Source organism: Mobula hypostoma, unplaced genomic scaffold, assembly GCF_963921235.1.
Source record: "Mobula hypostoma unplaced genomic scaffold, sMobHyp1.1 scaffold_111, whole genome shotgun sequence".
Taxonomy (NCBI): Eukaryota; Metazoa; Chordata; class Chondrichthyes; order Myliobatiformes; family Myliobatidae; genus Mobula; species Mobula hypostoma.
In genome coordinates, this window is record NW_026948223.1 from 36418 (window position 1) to 54134 (window position 17717).

At 46.5% G+C, this 17717-nt stretch overlaps 1 protein-coding gene across 1 annotated transcript; it reads right to left on the reverse strand.

The window, feature by feature from the left end:
• Positions 1 to 887: 887 nt before the first annotated feature.
• Positions 888 to 12648, reverse strand: LOC134342008 (probable G-protein coupled receptor 139). The gene is made up of 3 exons (XM_063039950.1): positions 12579 to 12648; positions 10102 to 11009; positions 888 to 911 (listed from the first exon to the last, which is right to left on the reverse strand). The coding sequence occupies exons 1-3, from the start codon at positions 12646 to 12648 to the stop codon at positions 888 to 890; spliced, it is 1002 nt and encodes a 333-aa protein (XP_062896020.1).
• Between the last annotated feature and the right edge of the window lie 5069 nt (positions 12649 to 17717).

The following is a 17717-nucleotide window of genomic DNA, read 5'->3' on the forward strand; positions in this document are numbered from 1 at the left end:
CCTAGTAAGAGGACCTTGCCGCAACGTGGAGAGACTGAAGGACTCGGAGGATGAGGTAAAGGGGTTGTGGTATATGCTGCCTTTCACCAACTCCCCAAAATTAATGAACGGGTTTTCAGCCTTTCTCTCACTGAGGCAGGTGACCTGGGCGGGGGGTTGGGGTGGCGGTTGTGTGGGGAATTAGCAGTGCTCAGGCAGGCTTGCAGCTGGACCAGGAAACGGGTCTAGGCTCCAGAGTAACTGGGAATGAAGCCGAGTTGAGGGAAGGTTGCAGGAAGCCACGAGTGATAGACCGGGAGAACCCTCGTCATCTACACCAGAGGTATCCCAAGGAGTGACTGAAACTGAAGAAATAGTTGATAGGGTAAGGAGGTCTCAAAGAATCAGCTTGCCTATGTAGGACCAGGGTACAGAATGCTCCGACTATCCCCCTAGTGAGATATGTCACGACCTTTTACAAATGGATTGGAGTTGCTGACATCACGAAATTCCATTGAAAGCGGTGTTATTAATATGAGATGACAAATTATTTCCAATCATGATGACATGACTATTTTGGTGTGGGGAGAGTGTAATGCTCTGTTATTACTTTTACTGTTGTTCTGTATGTATTTCATATTGGCAGTTCTGTAAAAGCAGCTTGTTTTCAGCTGGTTTGGCTGATGGTTGAACATAAGAGATGAGGAGAAATGTGTGCTATCCAATTAGGATGGTTGAATTAAGGGGATGTTTCTCTGGTGAGGGACACTCAGGTTGGGCTTGGGTTTTGTCCGGCGGGAGATGGGGAGAGAAGACGCTGTGGAGAACCGGTCGAAGCACAGGATCCGGCGGGAGACCCGTTTGTTCGAGATGGATTGTGAGCGACGTTCGGAAGGTGGTGTGAGCTTTTACGTTGACCGAGGACCCAGCGCCTGAGTGACAGAGAAGTTCCAGATGAGTTCCAACGTGTGCACGTGTGACTGTTTGATTGGAATTGGGCAGTTTATTTTTGTTATTCTTCACTAACCTTTCAGTTAAGTTAAGATTCATAAGCATAATTCCTTTAATCGTATGCAGTGTAAAGTCTGTTATTTGTCACAGGATAGTAAATTACACAGCACCCACACAACCCGGGGTTTGGGGTGGGATCGAGCCATCTCAGTCTCACCAGTTTGGCGGGAATTGAGAGTGTTTTCCTTAGACTCACGCAGCCAAGGAAACCAGGGTGTTTCACCTGTATATCAGAGTATGTGGTCAGACACACAAAGATCAGAACCTACAAGGAATAGGGAATTAAAGTGGCAGGAACAGAAAGGTCGGCGATAAGCAGGAGCGGTTACTGATCCGCCTGTCGTTTGTCCAAAACACAGGCGACGTGTCTTTAAACATTCAATGAAGTACACAAAATTAACAGCTGTACCTCTCCATTACTGTTGTCTCTGGATGGAGTGAGAAAACTGTGTGAACATAGAACATTAGTCAATACTTCCTCAATGTGAGCCAGACACGCCTTGATACAGTTCAAGGTGGTTCTCTGGGCTCATATGTCCAAGGGTAAGTCAGCTCGTTTTTATTGCCATATAAATCCTGTTTGTGATAGATGTCATTCTGAGGTAGCCTTCTTGACACATATGTTCTGGTCTTGTCCTCTTTTAGAAAAATATTGGAAAAAATATGTTTGATATTATTTCAGTAGTTCTACGAATTGATTTACAACCTCATCCTACTACTGCAATTTTTGAACTACCAGTGATAGACTCTAGTCGTTTATCCATGTCAGTCTAATTGCATTTGTTACATTAATAGCCAGAAGATCTATTTTATGTAAATGGGAAGATTCTAATTCCCCCACTACATTTCAATGGTTTTCCCAAACGATAGCATGCCCAAACTTGGAAAAAAAATAGGAGCGGTACTATGGATCCCTCGGTTAAATTTGAAGAAACTTGGAGGCCATTTATTCAATGTTTTCATATGATGTAAGTTGACCTTTTCTGAATCCTTTGTAGTAATTCTTTTGTTCATGTATAGGGGAGCGGAGTTAACAACAAATATGTTTAGCCGATGTAATATGACAGCCCAAGCTTTGTTTGTGTTTTTGTTTAGTTTAGTTTCTTTTTAGTTTAGGGGGTTTTCTTTTTCACTGTTTATAAAATATCTTTTTCATGGTGAATTACTATGAGGTTGGGAGGCTAAACTATATTTGCTACTTGGAATTTGTGCTTGTACATGCTAACTGTTGTTATTGTAATTCCGATCTCTGTGTATCGTTACTATTATTGTTATGTTTAATTTTGAAACTTAATAAAAAGATTGAAACAGAACATAGATATTGACAGGACATTACCGGCCCTTCGGCCCACAGCAGAGAGACCTACTCCAGAGACGGCCAAGAATTTCGCCAGCGCTCAGCCCGCTGTTTTGCTCAGCTCTGTGTCCCTGGATCACAGTGGATGTGTCTCATCCAGGACCAGGACATAATGGTGGCGAGGGCCGAAGACTTCAGAAAATCACGTAAAAAATGTTCCCTTCAAAATGCTGAAAGACGTGGAATGGCAGAGAAAATCAAAAAAAAGAGTTGTTAAGGTTGGTAGAATCTTGCTGATTAATAGAAATTGAAGAGGACGAAGACCAGGCGGATCTCACCGTGCTGAATTCGGGAGAGGTGTCGGGAGAACATGCAGAGGAAATAACTGAGATGCAGAAAGGAATTTCTCTCCGTTGGCAGATGGACGGAACTTCAGAGAAACCTGTGTGGAGAATCTTCCAACATTGGAAAAGTACAGCGGAGACATGGGAACTGTGAGAACGCTTTCTGAGAGGCGGGACTGCGCAGGCGTGTGACGTCGGGCAGTGCAGCGCGGCAGATTTAAAAGGGCAGACATCCTGCTTCGGATTTGATTCGAAGAAGGAGTCTGAGAGTCTGAGTGGGAGTGCCGAAAAAGAGATTTTTGAAATTTTCGTTATTTTTTTTTCTCCAACGGCTTTCTGAGAGGCGGGACTGCGCAGGCGTGTGACGTCGGGCAGTGCAGCGCGGCAGATTTAAAAGGGCAGACATCCTGCTTCGGATTTGATTCGAAGAAGGAGTCTGAGAGTCTGAGTGGGAGTGCCGAAAAAGAGATTTTTGAAATTTTCGTTATTTTTTTTTTCTCCAACGGCTTTCTGAGAGGCGGGACTGCGCAGGCGTGTGACGTCGGGCAGTGCAGCGCGGCAGATTTAAAAGGGCAGACATCCTGCTTCGGATTTGATTCGAAGAAGGAGTCTGAGAGTCTGAGTGGGAGTGCCGAAAAAGAGATTTTTGAAATTTTCGTTATTTTTTTTTCTCCAACGGCTTTCTGAGAGGCGGGACTGCGCAGGCGTGTGACGTAGGGCAGTGCAGCGCGGCAGATTTAAAAGGAACAGAGCCTCATAGAGCGGGCAGCGTAGTTTGCGGGCGGCGGAGTGAGCCGGGAGCAGAGTGAAGACTTAAGGGCTTCGGCTCACCGGGCTTAGGCGGAAGCGGGTGAGGCGAGGAAGGTTTGACATTCATTTTCTGTTGCTATTTGAGGAGAGGGGCATTATGACTGTGAGGGCAGTTTGCTGTTCTCGGTGTCGGATGTGGGAGGCCCTGGAGTCTCCAAGCCTCCCGGACGTCTACATCTGCGCCAAGTGCATCGAGATGCAGCTCCTAAGGGACCGCGTTACGGAACTGGAGCTGCAGCTCGATGACCTTCGTCTGGTCAGGGAGAGTGAGGAGGTGATAGAGAGGAGTGGAAGGCAGGTGGTCACGCCGGGGCCACGGGAGGCAGACAAGTGGGTCACGGTTAGGAGGGGGAAGGGGAAAAGGAAGGTGATGGGGAGTACCCCGGCGGCTGTGCCCCTTAACAACAGGTACTCCTGTTTGAGTACTGTTGGGGGGGACAGCTTACCCGGGGGAAGCGACAGTGGCCCTGCCTCCGGCACAGAGTCTGGCCCTGTAGCTCAGAAGGGTAGGGCAAGGAAGAGGAGGGCAGTTGTGATAGGGGACTCGATAGTAAGGGGGTCAGATAGGCGATTCTGTGGACGCAGTCCAGAGACTCGGATGGTAGTTTGCCTCCCTGGTGCCAGGGTCCGGGATATTTCTGATCGTGTCCAAGATATCCTGAAGTGGGAGGGTGAAGAGCCAGAGGTCCTGGTACATATAGGTACCAATGACATAGGTAGGAAAAGGGATGAGGTCCTGAAAGAAGAATATAGGGAGCTAGGAAGGGAGTTGAGAAAAAGGACCGCAAAGGTAGTAATCTCGGGATTACTGCCTGTGCCACGCGACAGTGAGAGTAGGAATGCGATGAGGTGGAGGATAAATGCGTGGCTGAGGGATTGGAGCAGGGGGCAGGGATTCAAGTTTTTGGATCATTGGGACCTCTTTTGGCGCAGGTGTGACCTGTACAAAAAGGACGGGTTACACTTAAATCCTCGGGGGACCAATATCCTGGCAGGGAGATTAGCGGGGGCTACTGAGGTGACTTTAAACTAGAATGGTTGGGGGGTGGGAATCAAATTAAAGCGGCTAGGTGTGAGGAGGTTAGTTCACAACAGAGGGATGGGAACCAGTGCAGAGAGACAGAGGGGTGTAAAGTGAGCGTAGAAGCAAAAAGTACAAAGGGGAAAAGTAAAAGTGGCAGGCCGACAAATCCAGGGCAAGCATTAAAAAGGGCTAAGAGAGTTGTAAAAGAGTGCCTGAAGGCTTTATGTGTCAATGCAAGGAGCATTCGTAATAAGGTGGATGAATTGAAAGTGCAGATTGTTATTAATGATTATGATATAGTTGGGATCACAGAGACATGGCTCCAGGGTGACCAGGGATGGGAGCTCAACGTTCAGGGATATTCAATATTCAGGAGGGATAGACACGAAGGAAGGGGAGGTGGGGTGGCGTTGCTGGTTAAAAAAGAGATTAACGCAATAGAAAGGAAGGACATAAGCCGGGAAGATGTGGAATCGATATGGGTAGAGCTGCGTAACACTAAGGGGCAGAAGACGCTGGTGGGAGTTGTGTACAGGCCACCTAACAGTAGTAGTGAGGTCGGAGATGGTATTAAACAGGAAATTAGAAATGTGTGCAATAAAGGAACAGCAGTTATAATGGGTGACTTCAATCTACATGTAGACTGGGTGAACCAAATTGGTAAAGGTGCTGAGGAAGAGGATTTCTTGGAATGTATGCGGGATGGTTTTTTGAACCAACATGTCGAGGAACCGACTAGAGAGCAGGCTATTCTGGACTGGGTTTTGAGCAATGAGGAAGGGTTAATTAGCGATCTTGTCGTGAGAGGCCCCTTGGGTAAGAGTGACCATAATATGGTGGAATTCTTCATTAACATGGAGAGTGACGTAGTTAATTCAGAAACAAAGGTTCTGAACTTAAAGAGGGGTAACTTTGAAGGTATGAGACATGAATTAGCTAAGATAGACTGGCAAATGACACTTCAAGGATTGACGGTGGATATGCAATGGCAGGCATTTAAAGGTTGCATGGATGAACTACAACAATTGTTCATCCCAGTTTGGCAAAAGAATAAATCAAGGAAGGTAGTGCACCCGTGGCTGACAAGAGAAATTAGGGATAGTATCAATTCCAAAGAAGTAGCATACAAATTAGCCAGAGAAAGTGGCTCACCTGAGGACTGGGAGAAATTCAGAGTTCAGCAGAGGAGGACAAAGGGCTTAATTAGGAAGGGGAAAAAAGATTATGAGAGAAAACTGGCAGAGAACATAAAAACGGACTGTAAAAGCTTTTATAGATATGTAAAAAGGAAAAGACTGATAAAGACAAATGTAGGTCCCCTGCAAACAGAAACAGGTGAATTGATTATGGGGAGCAAGGACATGGCAGACCAATTGAATAATTACTTTGGTTCTGTCTTCACTAAGGAGGACATAAATAATCTTCCAGAAATAGTAAGGGACAGAGGGTCCAGTGAGATGGAGGAACTGAGCGAAATACATGTTAGTAGGGAAGTGGTGTTAGGTAAATTGAAGGGATTGAAGGCAGATAAATCCCCAGGGCCAGATGGTCTGCATCCCAGAGTGCTTAAGGAAGTGGCCCAAGAAATAGTGGATGCATTAGTGATAATTTTTCAAAACTCGTTAGATTCTGGACTAGTTCCTGAGGATTGGAGAGTGGCTAATGTAACCCCACTTTTTAAAAAAGGAGGGAGAGAGAAACCGGGGAATTATAGGCCGGTTAGCCTAACGTCGGTGGTGGGGAAACTGCTGGAGTCAGTTATCAAGGATGTGATAACAGCACATTTGGAAAGCGGTGAAATGATCGGACAAAGTCAGCATGGATTTGTGAAAGGAAAATCATGTCTGACGAATCTCATAGAATTTTTTGAGGATGTAACTAGTAGAGTGGATAGGGGAGAACCAGTGGATGTGGTATATTTGGATTTTCAAAAGGCTTTTGACAAGGTCCCACATAGGAGATTAGTGTGCAAACTTAAAGCACACGGTATTGGGGGTAAGGTATTGGTGTGGGTGGAGAATTGGTTAGCAGACAGGAAGCAAAGAGTGGGAATAAACGGGACCTTTTCAGAATGGCAGGCGGTGACTAGTGGGGTACCGCAAGGCTCAGTGCTGGGACCCCAGTTGTTTACAATATATATTAATGACTTGGATGAGGGAATTAAATGCAGCATCTCCAAGTTTGCGGATGACACGAAGCTGGGTGGCAGTGTTAGCAGTGAGGAGGATGCTAAGAGGATGCAGGGTGACTTGGATAGGTTGGGTGAGTGGGCAAACTCATGGCAGATGCAATTTAATGTGGATAAATGTGAAGTTATCCACTTTGGTGGCAAAAATAGGAAAACAGATTATTATCTGAATGGTGGCCGATTAGGAAAAGGGGAGGTGCAACGAGACCTGGGTGTCATTATACACCAGTCATTGAAAGTGGGCATGCAGGTACAGCAGGCGGTGAAAAAGGAGAACGGTATGCTGGCATTTATAGCGAGAGGATTCGAGTACAGGAGCAGGGAGGTACTACTGCAGTTGTACAAGGCCTTGGTGAGACCACACCTGGAGTATTGTGTGCAGTTTTGGTCCCCTAATCTGAGGAAAGACATCTTTGCCATAGAGGGAGTACAAAGAAGGTTCACCAGATTGATTCCTGGGATGGCAGGTCTTTCATATGAAGAAAGACTGGATGAACTGGGCTTGTACTCGTTGGAATTTAGAAGATTGAGGGGGGATCTGATTGAAACGTATAAGATCCTAAAGGGATTGGACAGGCTAGATGCAGGAAGATTGTTCCCGATGTTGGGGAGGTCTAGAACGAGGGGTCACAGTTTGAGGATAGAGGGGAAGCCTTTTAGGACCGAGGTTAGGAAAAACTTCTTCACACAGAGAGTGGTGAATCTGTGGAATTCTGTGCCACAGCAAACTGTTGAGGCCAGTTCATTAGCTATGTTTAAAAGGAAGTTAGATATGGCCCTTGTTGCTACAGGGGTCAGGGGGTATGGAGGGAAGGCTGGGTTCTGAGTTGGATGATCAGCCATGATCATAATAAATGGCGGTGCAGGCTCGAAGGGCCGAATGGCCTACTCCTGCACCTATTTTCTATGTTTCTATGTTTCTATGGAATGAAGCTCCAAATGAGGAGTGTGAGGGTGTGGAATGGATGCAGGAGGCCGGAGCTGAGGAGCTCCACTCAAACTTCCACACTGACGACAGGATACAAAAGAAAGGACAGAGGGATTTTTTCCCAGGTGTGGCGTTAAGAAACAGGATAATTTGGAAATGTGACGGGGAGAATACCCTTCAGGAAATGGAGTGAACGCTTGCAGCTTTTCACCTGAAGTTCTGCGGAGGCTCAGTCTTTGAAATACTTCATATTATTCATTTTTTTATATAAATCAATGAGATTAGATGCGGAAAAAGGAAATACTTCTTCGTGGGAATATATTAGTCGTGATAATGTCTCATTAAGGAATAGCTTCTTGTTGTATTTCATATGCCCACCCGGATTGCCGCGAATTTTCACAGTGTGATCGCTATTCCCCAGTTATTACCCAGGAGGCTTTGCTCTATTTGCCCCGTTTCGTTCTCCTGGAACACTTTCAGTTACGTGTCCATTACCATACGGCTTGGAGCATTCGTGTGGATGAGTTGTTGACGGGATGCGTATCTCGCCCAGTTTTCCACTGAGAGAATGCTCAAAAGTGGAAGGAATGGACAGGCTACTGAGCCGACGGATGGGACTGCGGAAATTTCACCTCGGGTAGCTGAAGGATGGACGTCCGCGGTGGAGGGAGGGCCGTGCGGGCATGACTGAAAGAGCGCTGAACTCTGGGATCATGGGACTGATTTGGACGGGACCTTGCAGTGATTTGGATACAAGTGCATAAAATTATAAACCCAGCCATCTCGATTTAGTTGTGTCATTAGTTATGCAAACACCCGTCTTCAATTTATCCCCCAAACGTCGTTTACCGTCTGTGCCTCCTTAAATATATTTTTCTCCCTTCATCACTGATTCCACATCGCTCCCCTTATCACTTCATTTCCTGAATATTGAGATCAGCTCTCTTTATATCGGTATGGGAATGGCATGGCAGAAAATTCCGGTTAACAGAATATATGTATATACAGCTCGGAAGGCAGTTCAACGAAGCGAATAAGGAGACAAGGCTTATTTATACTTCTGCGTCAAATCGACGCCGTAGGTACGGCGTCGCCGCGACCCATACGCAGAGCCTATGCGGATCCCTACACCGTAGCCGTGTGGTCTTGTGCCGGCGGCGTCAAGTGTCACAAATATGATTGTGCTTTTAAAGGAACAATCTCGACGATTTAACGAAGCAGGAAGGTAGATAGAGTTTGGATGGCCTTCAGTAATGTTTCTAACAAGGCACCCATGACAGATACAGGGACGCGGAGATGAATTGGCAAACTAGTCACACAATTAGCGTGGTAAATGGATGCGAATGGCAGTGTGCGAGCGTGTCTCTCCTCCCGGACGCCGGCAATAAGCGGCGAGCTGTAGATTTGACGCTGGATCCTTTATTGTTTGTAAAAGAGGATGTGAAACAAAATGAGACTTATCCACATTGTGAAATAAAAATCTGGGAGACCATATAGACCTTTGGAGGGTCGTTTTAGTTGTAACCTTTCAATGCTAGGCCATACCTTTCTGAATGCAGGAGGACAGTACAGCGAAAGTGGATTTTGTTATTCTTGCATTGTTCACCGAGGATTTGAGTGGAAGAATTCGGACTCGGTCTGACAGCGATACGGAGCACTGGTGATAACAGACTGAGAGCAATGGGTGCAATTCTGATTGCACGCCATGGGAAGGATGTTGTAAGAACTGAGCTATGGTAGATTGTTTCCTGGACTGTGAGGAAGGGGATAAACCAAAAGGAGAAGTTTGATTGTCTGAAATAGCAAATAAAATGAATGGTCCTTGTAAAATTTATACAATTATGAGGAGGTGTATATTGTACAGATAGCCAACAAATTTGTCTTCTCCTATGTCAGCAGTGGCACATCTATACGCAGATCTGAAGACATTCTCTTTTTCTCGCCCAGTGCGGCGTGGTTATGTATGCAGTAGACGTGCTGGATGCAGGTGATAATAAAACAATGGAAACGTGCCTGGATAAACCTTGGTTAACAAAGGTAGAGAGGGATACGGGCTGGATTATGGCTCTGGGAATTGGCATAGGTCGCTATAGTAGAGCTGGGGCAGAATCTATGCAATATTGATTCCGCACTGCAATCTACAAGAAGGTAGCTCTGTCACAGCGCTGACCGCAGCGAATCTCCACTGCCAGTGTAAAAGACATTCCGATGGCTCCACCTTTACCCGAGTTACCCAGCGGCCAAATGAGCCCTGAGTGTCAACGGAGCTGTCAAACGCAACGAGTGAATGAAATCAACTGAGCGATCGGATACCAGGATTGTTGATGACGTCACGGCTATCAAGGACGCTTCTACACGGAAATGGAGTGTTATATCATTTCATGTCAATTTAATAGCGAGACGTATTATACTCAAACACATAAAACCCAGATGTACATCGCGACCCAATAACAGATTCCCGATGCGGAGAATTAGTAGTTAATGAACATTCGACCTTTAGGAATATGTGCTTTGCTTTACCTGTGTTTTTTTAACCAATATTAAAAATAAAGTCCAAGGGTATTTTAACACCAGCCGCATTTCATCTCTAAACTTAGCCTGGGTCGCTGTATAAATGCAGGCGTTCGTGCAGGAACTCAGATACATGATCATGTAGCCGGCTTCAGTGGCGACATAGGCAGAGTCGGTGTAATCACCTTCGTAATGCACGGTTGCTGTGAGTCGGGTGATCTGAAAGATCACAGTGACCGTCAGCCACAACAGAATGAAACTGCCGGATACACTAAAGAGTAAAATGATGGATTTCCGGCGGCCTTCCATCTCTGGATCCTTCTGTGTTTGACTGCTGTGACCACGCAGTCCGCGGCGTACTTTACTGGCTAATAAAATGCGCCTTACCGTCAGACAGTTAAACAGGGTTATCAGAACAAAAGGTAATATAACCGTTAAAATACTCTGTAGAAAGGAGAATGCGACGCCCACAAGAGACGTAATGAACCACGAGCTCGGCTGACAGCCCCATTGAATACCGTTAACTACACGCACAGGTTTATACTGAAATAGATACGGGACGTTCTGTAAATGCATCAGGAGCGGAACGGCTATAATGCCGGCAACAGCTGTCCTCACCGTGCAATATTTCGTTTTAAGCTTCTGACAACAGATCGCTACAAACCGATCGGCTGTAAACAGGACAGTGTACCAGACCGAGGTTTGCAGGCAGGTCGAATTGAAGTACAGGACGACCTTACAGACGGATGTATAGGACAGGAAGGATTTTGGAAACTGGTACATGACGATATGATACGCAATTACACAGAGGATCATCACCAGGAGATCTGCCATTGCCATGAAAGCCATGTAGAGCGATATACATTTGGAAAGGCCGCAATTCCCTCGGAAGAGGACCACCGTTGTCAATAGGTTCGCTAGGGAAAGAGTCACAAATTGTGAGTTACAAACAGGGCGAGGAGAAGCGTTCTTGGAATTCAATGTGATAATACTTTTCCGACAGTGATGGGCAAAATTACCGGGGAAATATTTTCCAAGAGAGAATCAAAACTCCTCATTCAGTGAACTAAAACGGTTTGCAGCCGAACTGCGCATTTGCTCCAGGTTAAGTTGCTGGTGACGTGCTCTCGATGTCACCTTGGCGATGTAACCGAGAGGGGGCAGCACTGCTCCTGGTTAAGTTGCTGATGACGTGCTCTCGATGTCACCTTGGCGATGTAACCGAGAGGGGGCAGCACTGCTCCTGGTTAAGTTGCTGGTGACGTGCTCTCGATGTCACCTTGGCGAAGTAACCGAGAGGGGGCAGCACTGCTGCTCATTCGCCATCACAACCCAGAAAAATAGGGGAGATCACCATCTTCTCCCATACCTCCCTTATGCCCTACATTCCCTACCCGTAGGATCGTCATTTCAATTGCTCTTACCCTCGAAGCCCCATTTAGACACCAGCCGTAGTGAATGAGAGCCGTGACAGAGCTGAACACAGTAGCTGTAGGAGGTTCCGCTGATGTGCAGCGACAGAATCCACTCAACGGAACTCTATTATTGAGCCAGTACAGGCCCGGAGTCAGTGGGGCCGTGCCCGCTATCGGTCATCAGCCCCAGGGTGAAACCGATGCCCTCGTTCCCTCCGTTTAGTCAGTGAAAGAGCGCAGGGCCCGGTGAACAGAATCAGACTTCACTGACTCGTCTTGTGTCGCTTGTATGCAATCTAGCTTAAACTCGAATAGTTTCCGAAACGTCTATCAATAAATAAGTTCTTACTTGAATATATCCGCCATTTTTGATCACATTCATTATCATCTTAAAGGTGCGACAGGGAGAAATTAATTCAAATCCCTTGCTGGACACCCCATTCTTGTGCTAGCTATGTTTACTATAATTCCCAACTGGTTCGGGTAAGACAGATAATGAAAGGTTTGATCGGAAATCCAAAAAGAGGGGAGGGAAGGAGAGAGAGAGAGAGAGAGAGAGAGAGAGAGAGAGAGAGAGAGAGAGAGAGAGAGAGAGAGAGAGAGAGAGAGAGAGAGAGAGAGAGAGAGAGAGAATGAGAATAAATAAATAAATAAATAAATAAATTGATTAATTAATTAATTCAACTCCGGCGGCAGTTGGTACAATCCGCAACGTTCCCACAAGTCGTACTGTTCTACTGCTCCTTCACCAAACGTTAGGTCACAAAATACATTTCAATCTGCAACAATCCCGGTATCAGATTTACGCTGACAGTGGTGAACAGCAGAGAGGATTGATCTCCCTGAATTTCAGCAGCATCGTCTATGATGAACTTTGGGGGCGGGATGGGGGGTCGGGGTGACAGTGAACTTGACCCTGCATCAGCGTGTGGAGCGGAGATGAACCGTTCAGCAGCGGTAGTCTGCCGTGTCTCCGCGCTGGGTCGGTTTCGCCGGTAAACAACACCCGGTGAAATGACTGTTAATAGAAGTCCGTCCCTAACATTTCAGACAGAGGATGTGTCGACTTACCCGGAACACCGAAAGCTGCGAGAATAGGGTAAAGTACAATGCTCACATGCCGGATTGTCGGTAGAGCCATTTTCGGGTGTTGTACAAAATGTACCGCACTGCTAGCACTGAGAGCCACTCGCCTGCGTTCTGACCTCGCTGCCCTTTTATACATTAATCTATACCCCGGTGAAAAAAACACAGAGGTTGCACAATAACTCGGGTTAGTTACAGTCAGTTAACAAACAAGGCGCCGTTTCTACTTCTGTGTTCTCTCGGCACCGCAGGGAATACTTACAGCTCAGTCCATAACACCGTCTCGTAAAGTAGACAATCAGAAAGTTTTTAAAGCTGTTCCCCGCACTCCGGATTGAAATGTCAGTCATGACCTATCACCTACTTATATTAACACACACAACATGCTGCGTTCCACCGGCATTTTATGTATGTTGCTTGAATTTACAGCATCTGCAGATTTTCTCGTATCTACTTCTATTGTTGCCTTCACATTCATTTTGTTTGATATTAATTGTATGATATCTCGCTCCATATCTCTCAAAGCAAATGTTAGCTCTGAGCGATCTCACAATTTATCCTGAAACCAATCCCACATATGAACTTTACAGCGGGCCTGCACAGTCTGCGTTATTTGCCCAGTGTCATTGTGGACCACACGGATTCCATCACCTTATTCCAACTTTGTCCATACTTCCTCAGTCACAGTGAACTCAGCAGCCCAGTGTGCGGGCAAGATTGACAAGGGCAGCACGAAATGTATTGAAGTAATTCCCGCTTTTTGACATTGAAGGTTAAAAATCTCTATAATAACCTCTGTGACAAATATCACCGATACCGAATGTGCATCGGGTTTTCCGGCTCCGAATAAGGTCTCAGTAAATGACGGTGCATATTATGGATCATCACTGGCTCCTCATTTCCATTATCAGAATCGGAACCAGCATCACGTTTACTGTCTCCAGTAAATGCCGTGAAATGTGTGTGCAGTGCAATACGTCCAAAAGCACCGAAATAAACAATAAATAAATAAACAAGAGAGGGAGCGCTAAAAGAATGCAAACAGTGACGTAGTATTGTTAAGTTTAGAAATAATTTAGAAAGCCGATGCTTGAAGAGAATAAGCTCAACTAAGATATACGAGGCTCAGCGAGTATTTTGGAGATACTGACGACAACTCCCTGAACTTTTACAGAGCCATGGACAAGGATATGAGCAGAATATATTGGGAAGTGTTTAATTTGCGGGAGTACCCATCATGACGCTCTGAGGCAGGAACCTGGGGATGTGAACTGGGAACGGATCTGTTCAGGGAAATGCCCAACAGAAATGTGAAGGTTGTTCCGGGTGCCCTTGCTTGGCGTTCTGGGCAGGTTTGTCCCGCTGAGGTAGGGAAAGTATGCTAACTGGAAGGGGTCACGGCTGTGACGAGATGAGGAATATCCATTCCGGAGGAAGAAAGAAGCATGCTTAAGGGTTAAGAAGCCGAAATCATCAGAGAGGGTTCTGGAGAGTTACAAGGTCGCCAAGAAGGAGCCAAACAGTGGACCTTAGTGTTAGGAGTGTGCATTGGCGAGGAGGAGACCAGGAGGACGAGAGCGTAGAAACGACGAGGGATACAGGAGGAAAGAAACATGTGCCTGGAGTCGGGGGCGGCAGTGGAGGTCGTTAATGAATGCTTTGCTCCAGTATTCACCAGTGCAGAGCTTCCCGACAGATCAGATGCCGGGGACCAGCACTATTAACCCAGTACTCCGTAGACCAGAGAGTAGGAATCCCAGAGGGAACTTGTTGAATGCGGGGGCAGCGAGAACAGCCTGATATGAAGGTATATATGAAGCTGAGTGAGAGAGAAAGGTATGTGTTTGAGAGAGAGAGAGAGAGAGAGAGAGAGAGAGAGAGAGAGAGAGAGAGAGTTGAGAGACAGAGTGATGGAGAGAGGGTGAAAGTCAAAAGGGAGAGGGGTTAGGGAGGGTGAGGGGAAATGGAATGGGAGAGGGGAGAAGGAAGGTGGAAATGAGGGAGGTGAGTGAAAGTGGGAAGTGAGAGGGAGGAGGAATAGAGAGAAGGGAGCGAGAGAGAAGATACGTGAGGGAAAATGAGAGAGGAAAGGGAGAGGAGGATAGAGCGAGGCGAGAGAGACAGAGAGGAAACGGAGAGGGTGAGAGGCAGAGAGACAGTGGGTGAGTGAGAGAGAGAGAAAATGGAAAGGGGAGAGGGAGTTAGAGAGGGGCAAGCAGAGAGAAGAAGAGATAAAGAGGCCAGAGAGAGAGGCGGAGAGGGAGAAGGTGGAGAGACAGCGAGTGGGACAGATGGAGAAAGAAACTGGAATGGGAGAGGGGTGAGTGACGGGGGGATACATTCTGCCACCTTCATTACAGTCTGGTATTGGGGGGAAGAGCCTCTGCACAGGACCGAAAGAAGCTGCAAAGGGTTGTGAATTTAGTCGGCTCCATTTGGGTTAAAGTTAAAGTCTGTCCCGAGCCTTGAGGCTCATCAGGCCGGTGCTTATGCCGGTTTCCGTGGCGTGAAGCGACTGAGAGTACGAGACTCCCCCCCGAATAGGACACCAGTCTATCGCGAGGTTAACCCCCAGCATTTGCCGGTGCCCATTCTCAGCTGGGTGGACTGGAGTGTGTGGTTAAGTGCCTTGCTCAAAGACACAACACGCTGCCTTGGGCGAGACTCGAAACCACAACCTTCAGACCGTGAGTCGGACGCTCTAACCAAATAGCAGAACATTTCAAATATATCAACTGTTGGTGAATACAGCGTACGTAAAGAAACCGTCAAGGGCAAACTAAACAGTCTAGTCCACCAGCAATAACAGGAACGATTCTCCAATCCCCAATAAAGTATGTAATAATAAGTTATTTCGAAGTATCTACTCTGCCAGGGTCTGGAGTCATGGAAAGGAAATGCTGAGTTTTTTCATGATGTAACTGGAAAATGGTACAAACTAGTGTGACATGGTTTTTAGATTTAGCATGATAAATTCCTACGTGGTAAAGACAGTGATGTGCGAGTTGTCAGAGAAGAAATACAAATATTGCCAACATTTACTAATATTTATTGGCAATATTACTCCTGTTCAGGGAAGCAAGCAATTCCATGTGTGGTCCCGCACAGAATGGAGCCCTGTCTGTCATGATATAGACTGCATCGATTATTTTAGTATCGGGATCGCGCGGTGCATTTTTTTACTGGCACTCCAGGCGAGGTGAAATTTGGCGATGTGGAGAATTATGAGTACGGGTTTTATTTTTTTATTTCGCATTCCCCGCGAGGTGAAACTGGGCGATGGGGAGAATTATGAGGGCGGGTTTTATTTTCTGCCATTCCCTGCGAAGTGAAATTGGGCGAATTGGGGAATTGGGAGGGGGAGGACGCCAGGATGATCCAATGCAATTTAATGAAATTCGTTGTGCGAGATAATCCATGGTAAATAAAAGATAACGTGTTTAAAAGTAATTTATAGAGGAAAATGAAAGGCAAAGTGTTACCTGAATAGCGATTTGCTTAACATCCTGGAAATTTCTCTTGTATAAATTGTCAGGTCGCCTGGAAGACTGTTCAAGTGTAAATGCGGTGAACAGTTAAGTAAGAAATAGTCCGTTGATAGTCTCAGTACGAAGCTTTTATCCCACTGTCAGAAAAAGGTTTTCCAACTCCAACTTCGTCTCGACATTATGAGGCAGAAACCGGAGTATCGTGTGCAACTTGTGCTCCTTGTTTTAGAAATACCCTCTCGCAACAGAGGAATGTTCTCCATCTTGGCCTCTGACGTGGCGGGACTGTAACGGGGATTGGATTACGTGGACCGGAGGCTCTGTCACCAAGCTGTTCCTTTTAAATAATGACCTGTGCGTTCATTCACGCTGAACCAGTTAAAAGAATCTCCATGAGTAAATCTCCGAGTTCTCGTAATTTAGTGTGGTCCTTGGCTGACACCCTAGCAAAATTGTCCAGCCGTTGAAATAGCGCCCTCTGAATAATTTCGGGAGCCGCATAGTACTCCCGCAGTCTCTCCCATGCTTTGCGTAAGGCTAGTTTGGGGTTGCTGGCGTACACTGAGCGTATGCGTTTCACCTGTTCACTTGATTCCTTTCCCAGCCATTTAGTCATCAGGTCCAACTCTTGGGTTGCCGTGAGCTGGACTCCGCCGCTGGCACTGGTGAATGAGGAGTACCACGCACGGTAATTTTCAGGCTTATCGTCAAACTGGTACAGTCCTGAATTGACGAGGTCTCGTCGCGCTAAATACTGTGCCAAGGGTTCTGCTGCAGGTGGTGTGCTAGCCGGGGGAATATGTTGGGGAACATATGACTGAGCGTGGACGTTCATGATGGGATTTGATGTTCTGACTTCAGCCTTTGTCTCTGATCCCGCCGGATCTGGTAAGTTTGGTGTCGGGAAGTATTCGTAGTCAGCCCTTTCATACTGTGAGTTGTCTTCCCCAGGTGGACGCAATGCAACGAAGCTTCCCTGTGATTCCACACGAGATGGGACGCCACAGGCAAGTATGGAGAGGGAGAATGAATCTGCAGGTCAATTTGAGATTGGACATATTCTCTGGTGCGTTCCAATTTGGCCCTTTCTGACACAGATTTTCCTGCCTCGTCTAGAACGTGCATTTCACCGCATCAGCTTCTCGTTGTAGAGTCAGCACTTCTAACTCTGTATCTATCCTTGCCTTTTCCTTCTGGTTTTCCGCTTCTCCGGCAGCTTTTTCCATTTTCAGTTTTGCTTCTCGGTTAGCGTATGACGCTCGCACCTTGGCGGCTTCTGCTTCAGCTCCTGCGAGGGCAGCCACACTTGTCCACGTCCGACTGCTCTCGGCGCTGAGTGCAAGCGACTCGGTGCTTGATCGCGAAGCCATCGTACCACTTGTCGAAACATCTAATGATTCCGCCTTTTCACTGTAGTGTTCTCCTGCAGTGTGTTGAAACTCCGACTAAACACCAAGTTAAACCGGAACCAATGAAGACAGAGTCCTACTAGGGTTAACCATGACTATGACTATTTACTGTTCACTCTTCCGCAGTAACATCGTATGATGAAAACTGTTGATAAAAAAAATACAAACATACACAGCGTCTGTTTCATTCTGGACCCCACCCGCGCTCTCTCCTTTTAGCGAGAGTC

What these genes read in the sequence shown, in the direction of transcription:
- LOC134342008 (XM_063039950.1), bottom strand. Translation starts at nt 12,648, where the DNA reads ATGGCTCTACCGACAATCCGGCATGTGAGCATTGTACTTTACCCTATT. An exon ending in CGCAGCTTTCGGTGTTCCGG is followed by an intron (nt 11,010 to 12,578) that starts GTAAGTCGACAC and finishes CTCTTTCCCTAG; the next exon opens with CGAACCTATTGACAACGGTG. An exon ending in TATTGGTTAAAAAAACACAG is followed by an intron (nt 912 to 10,101) that starts GTAAAGCAAAGC and finishes TCTGTCACTCAG; the next exon opens with GCGCTGGGTCCTCGGTCAAC.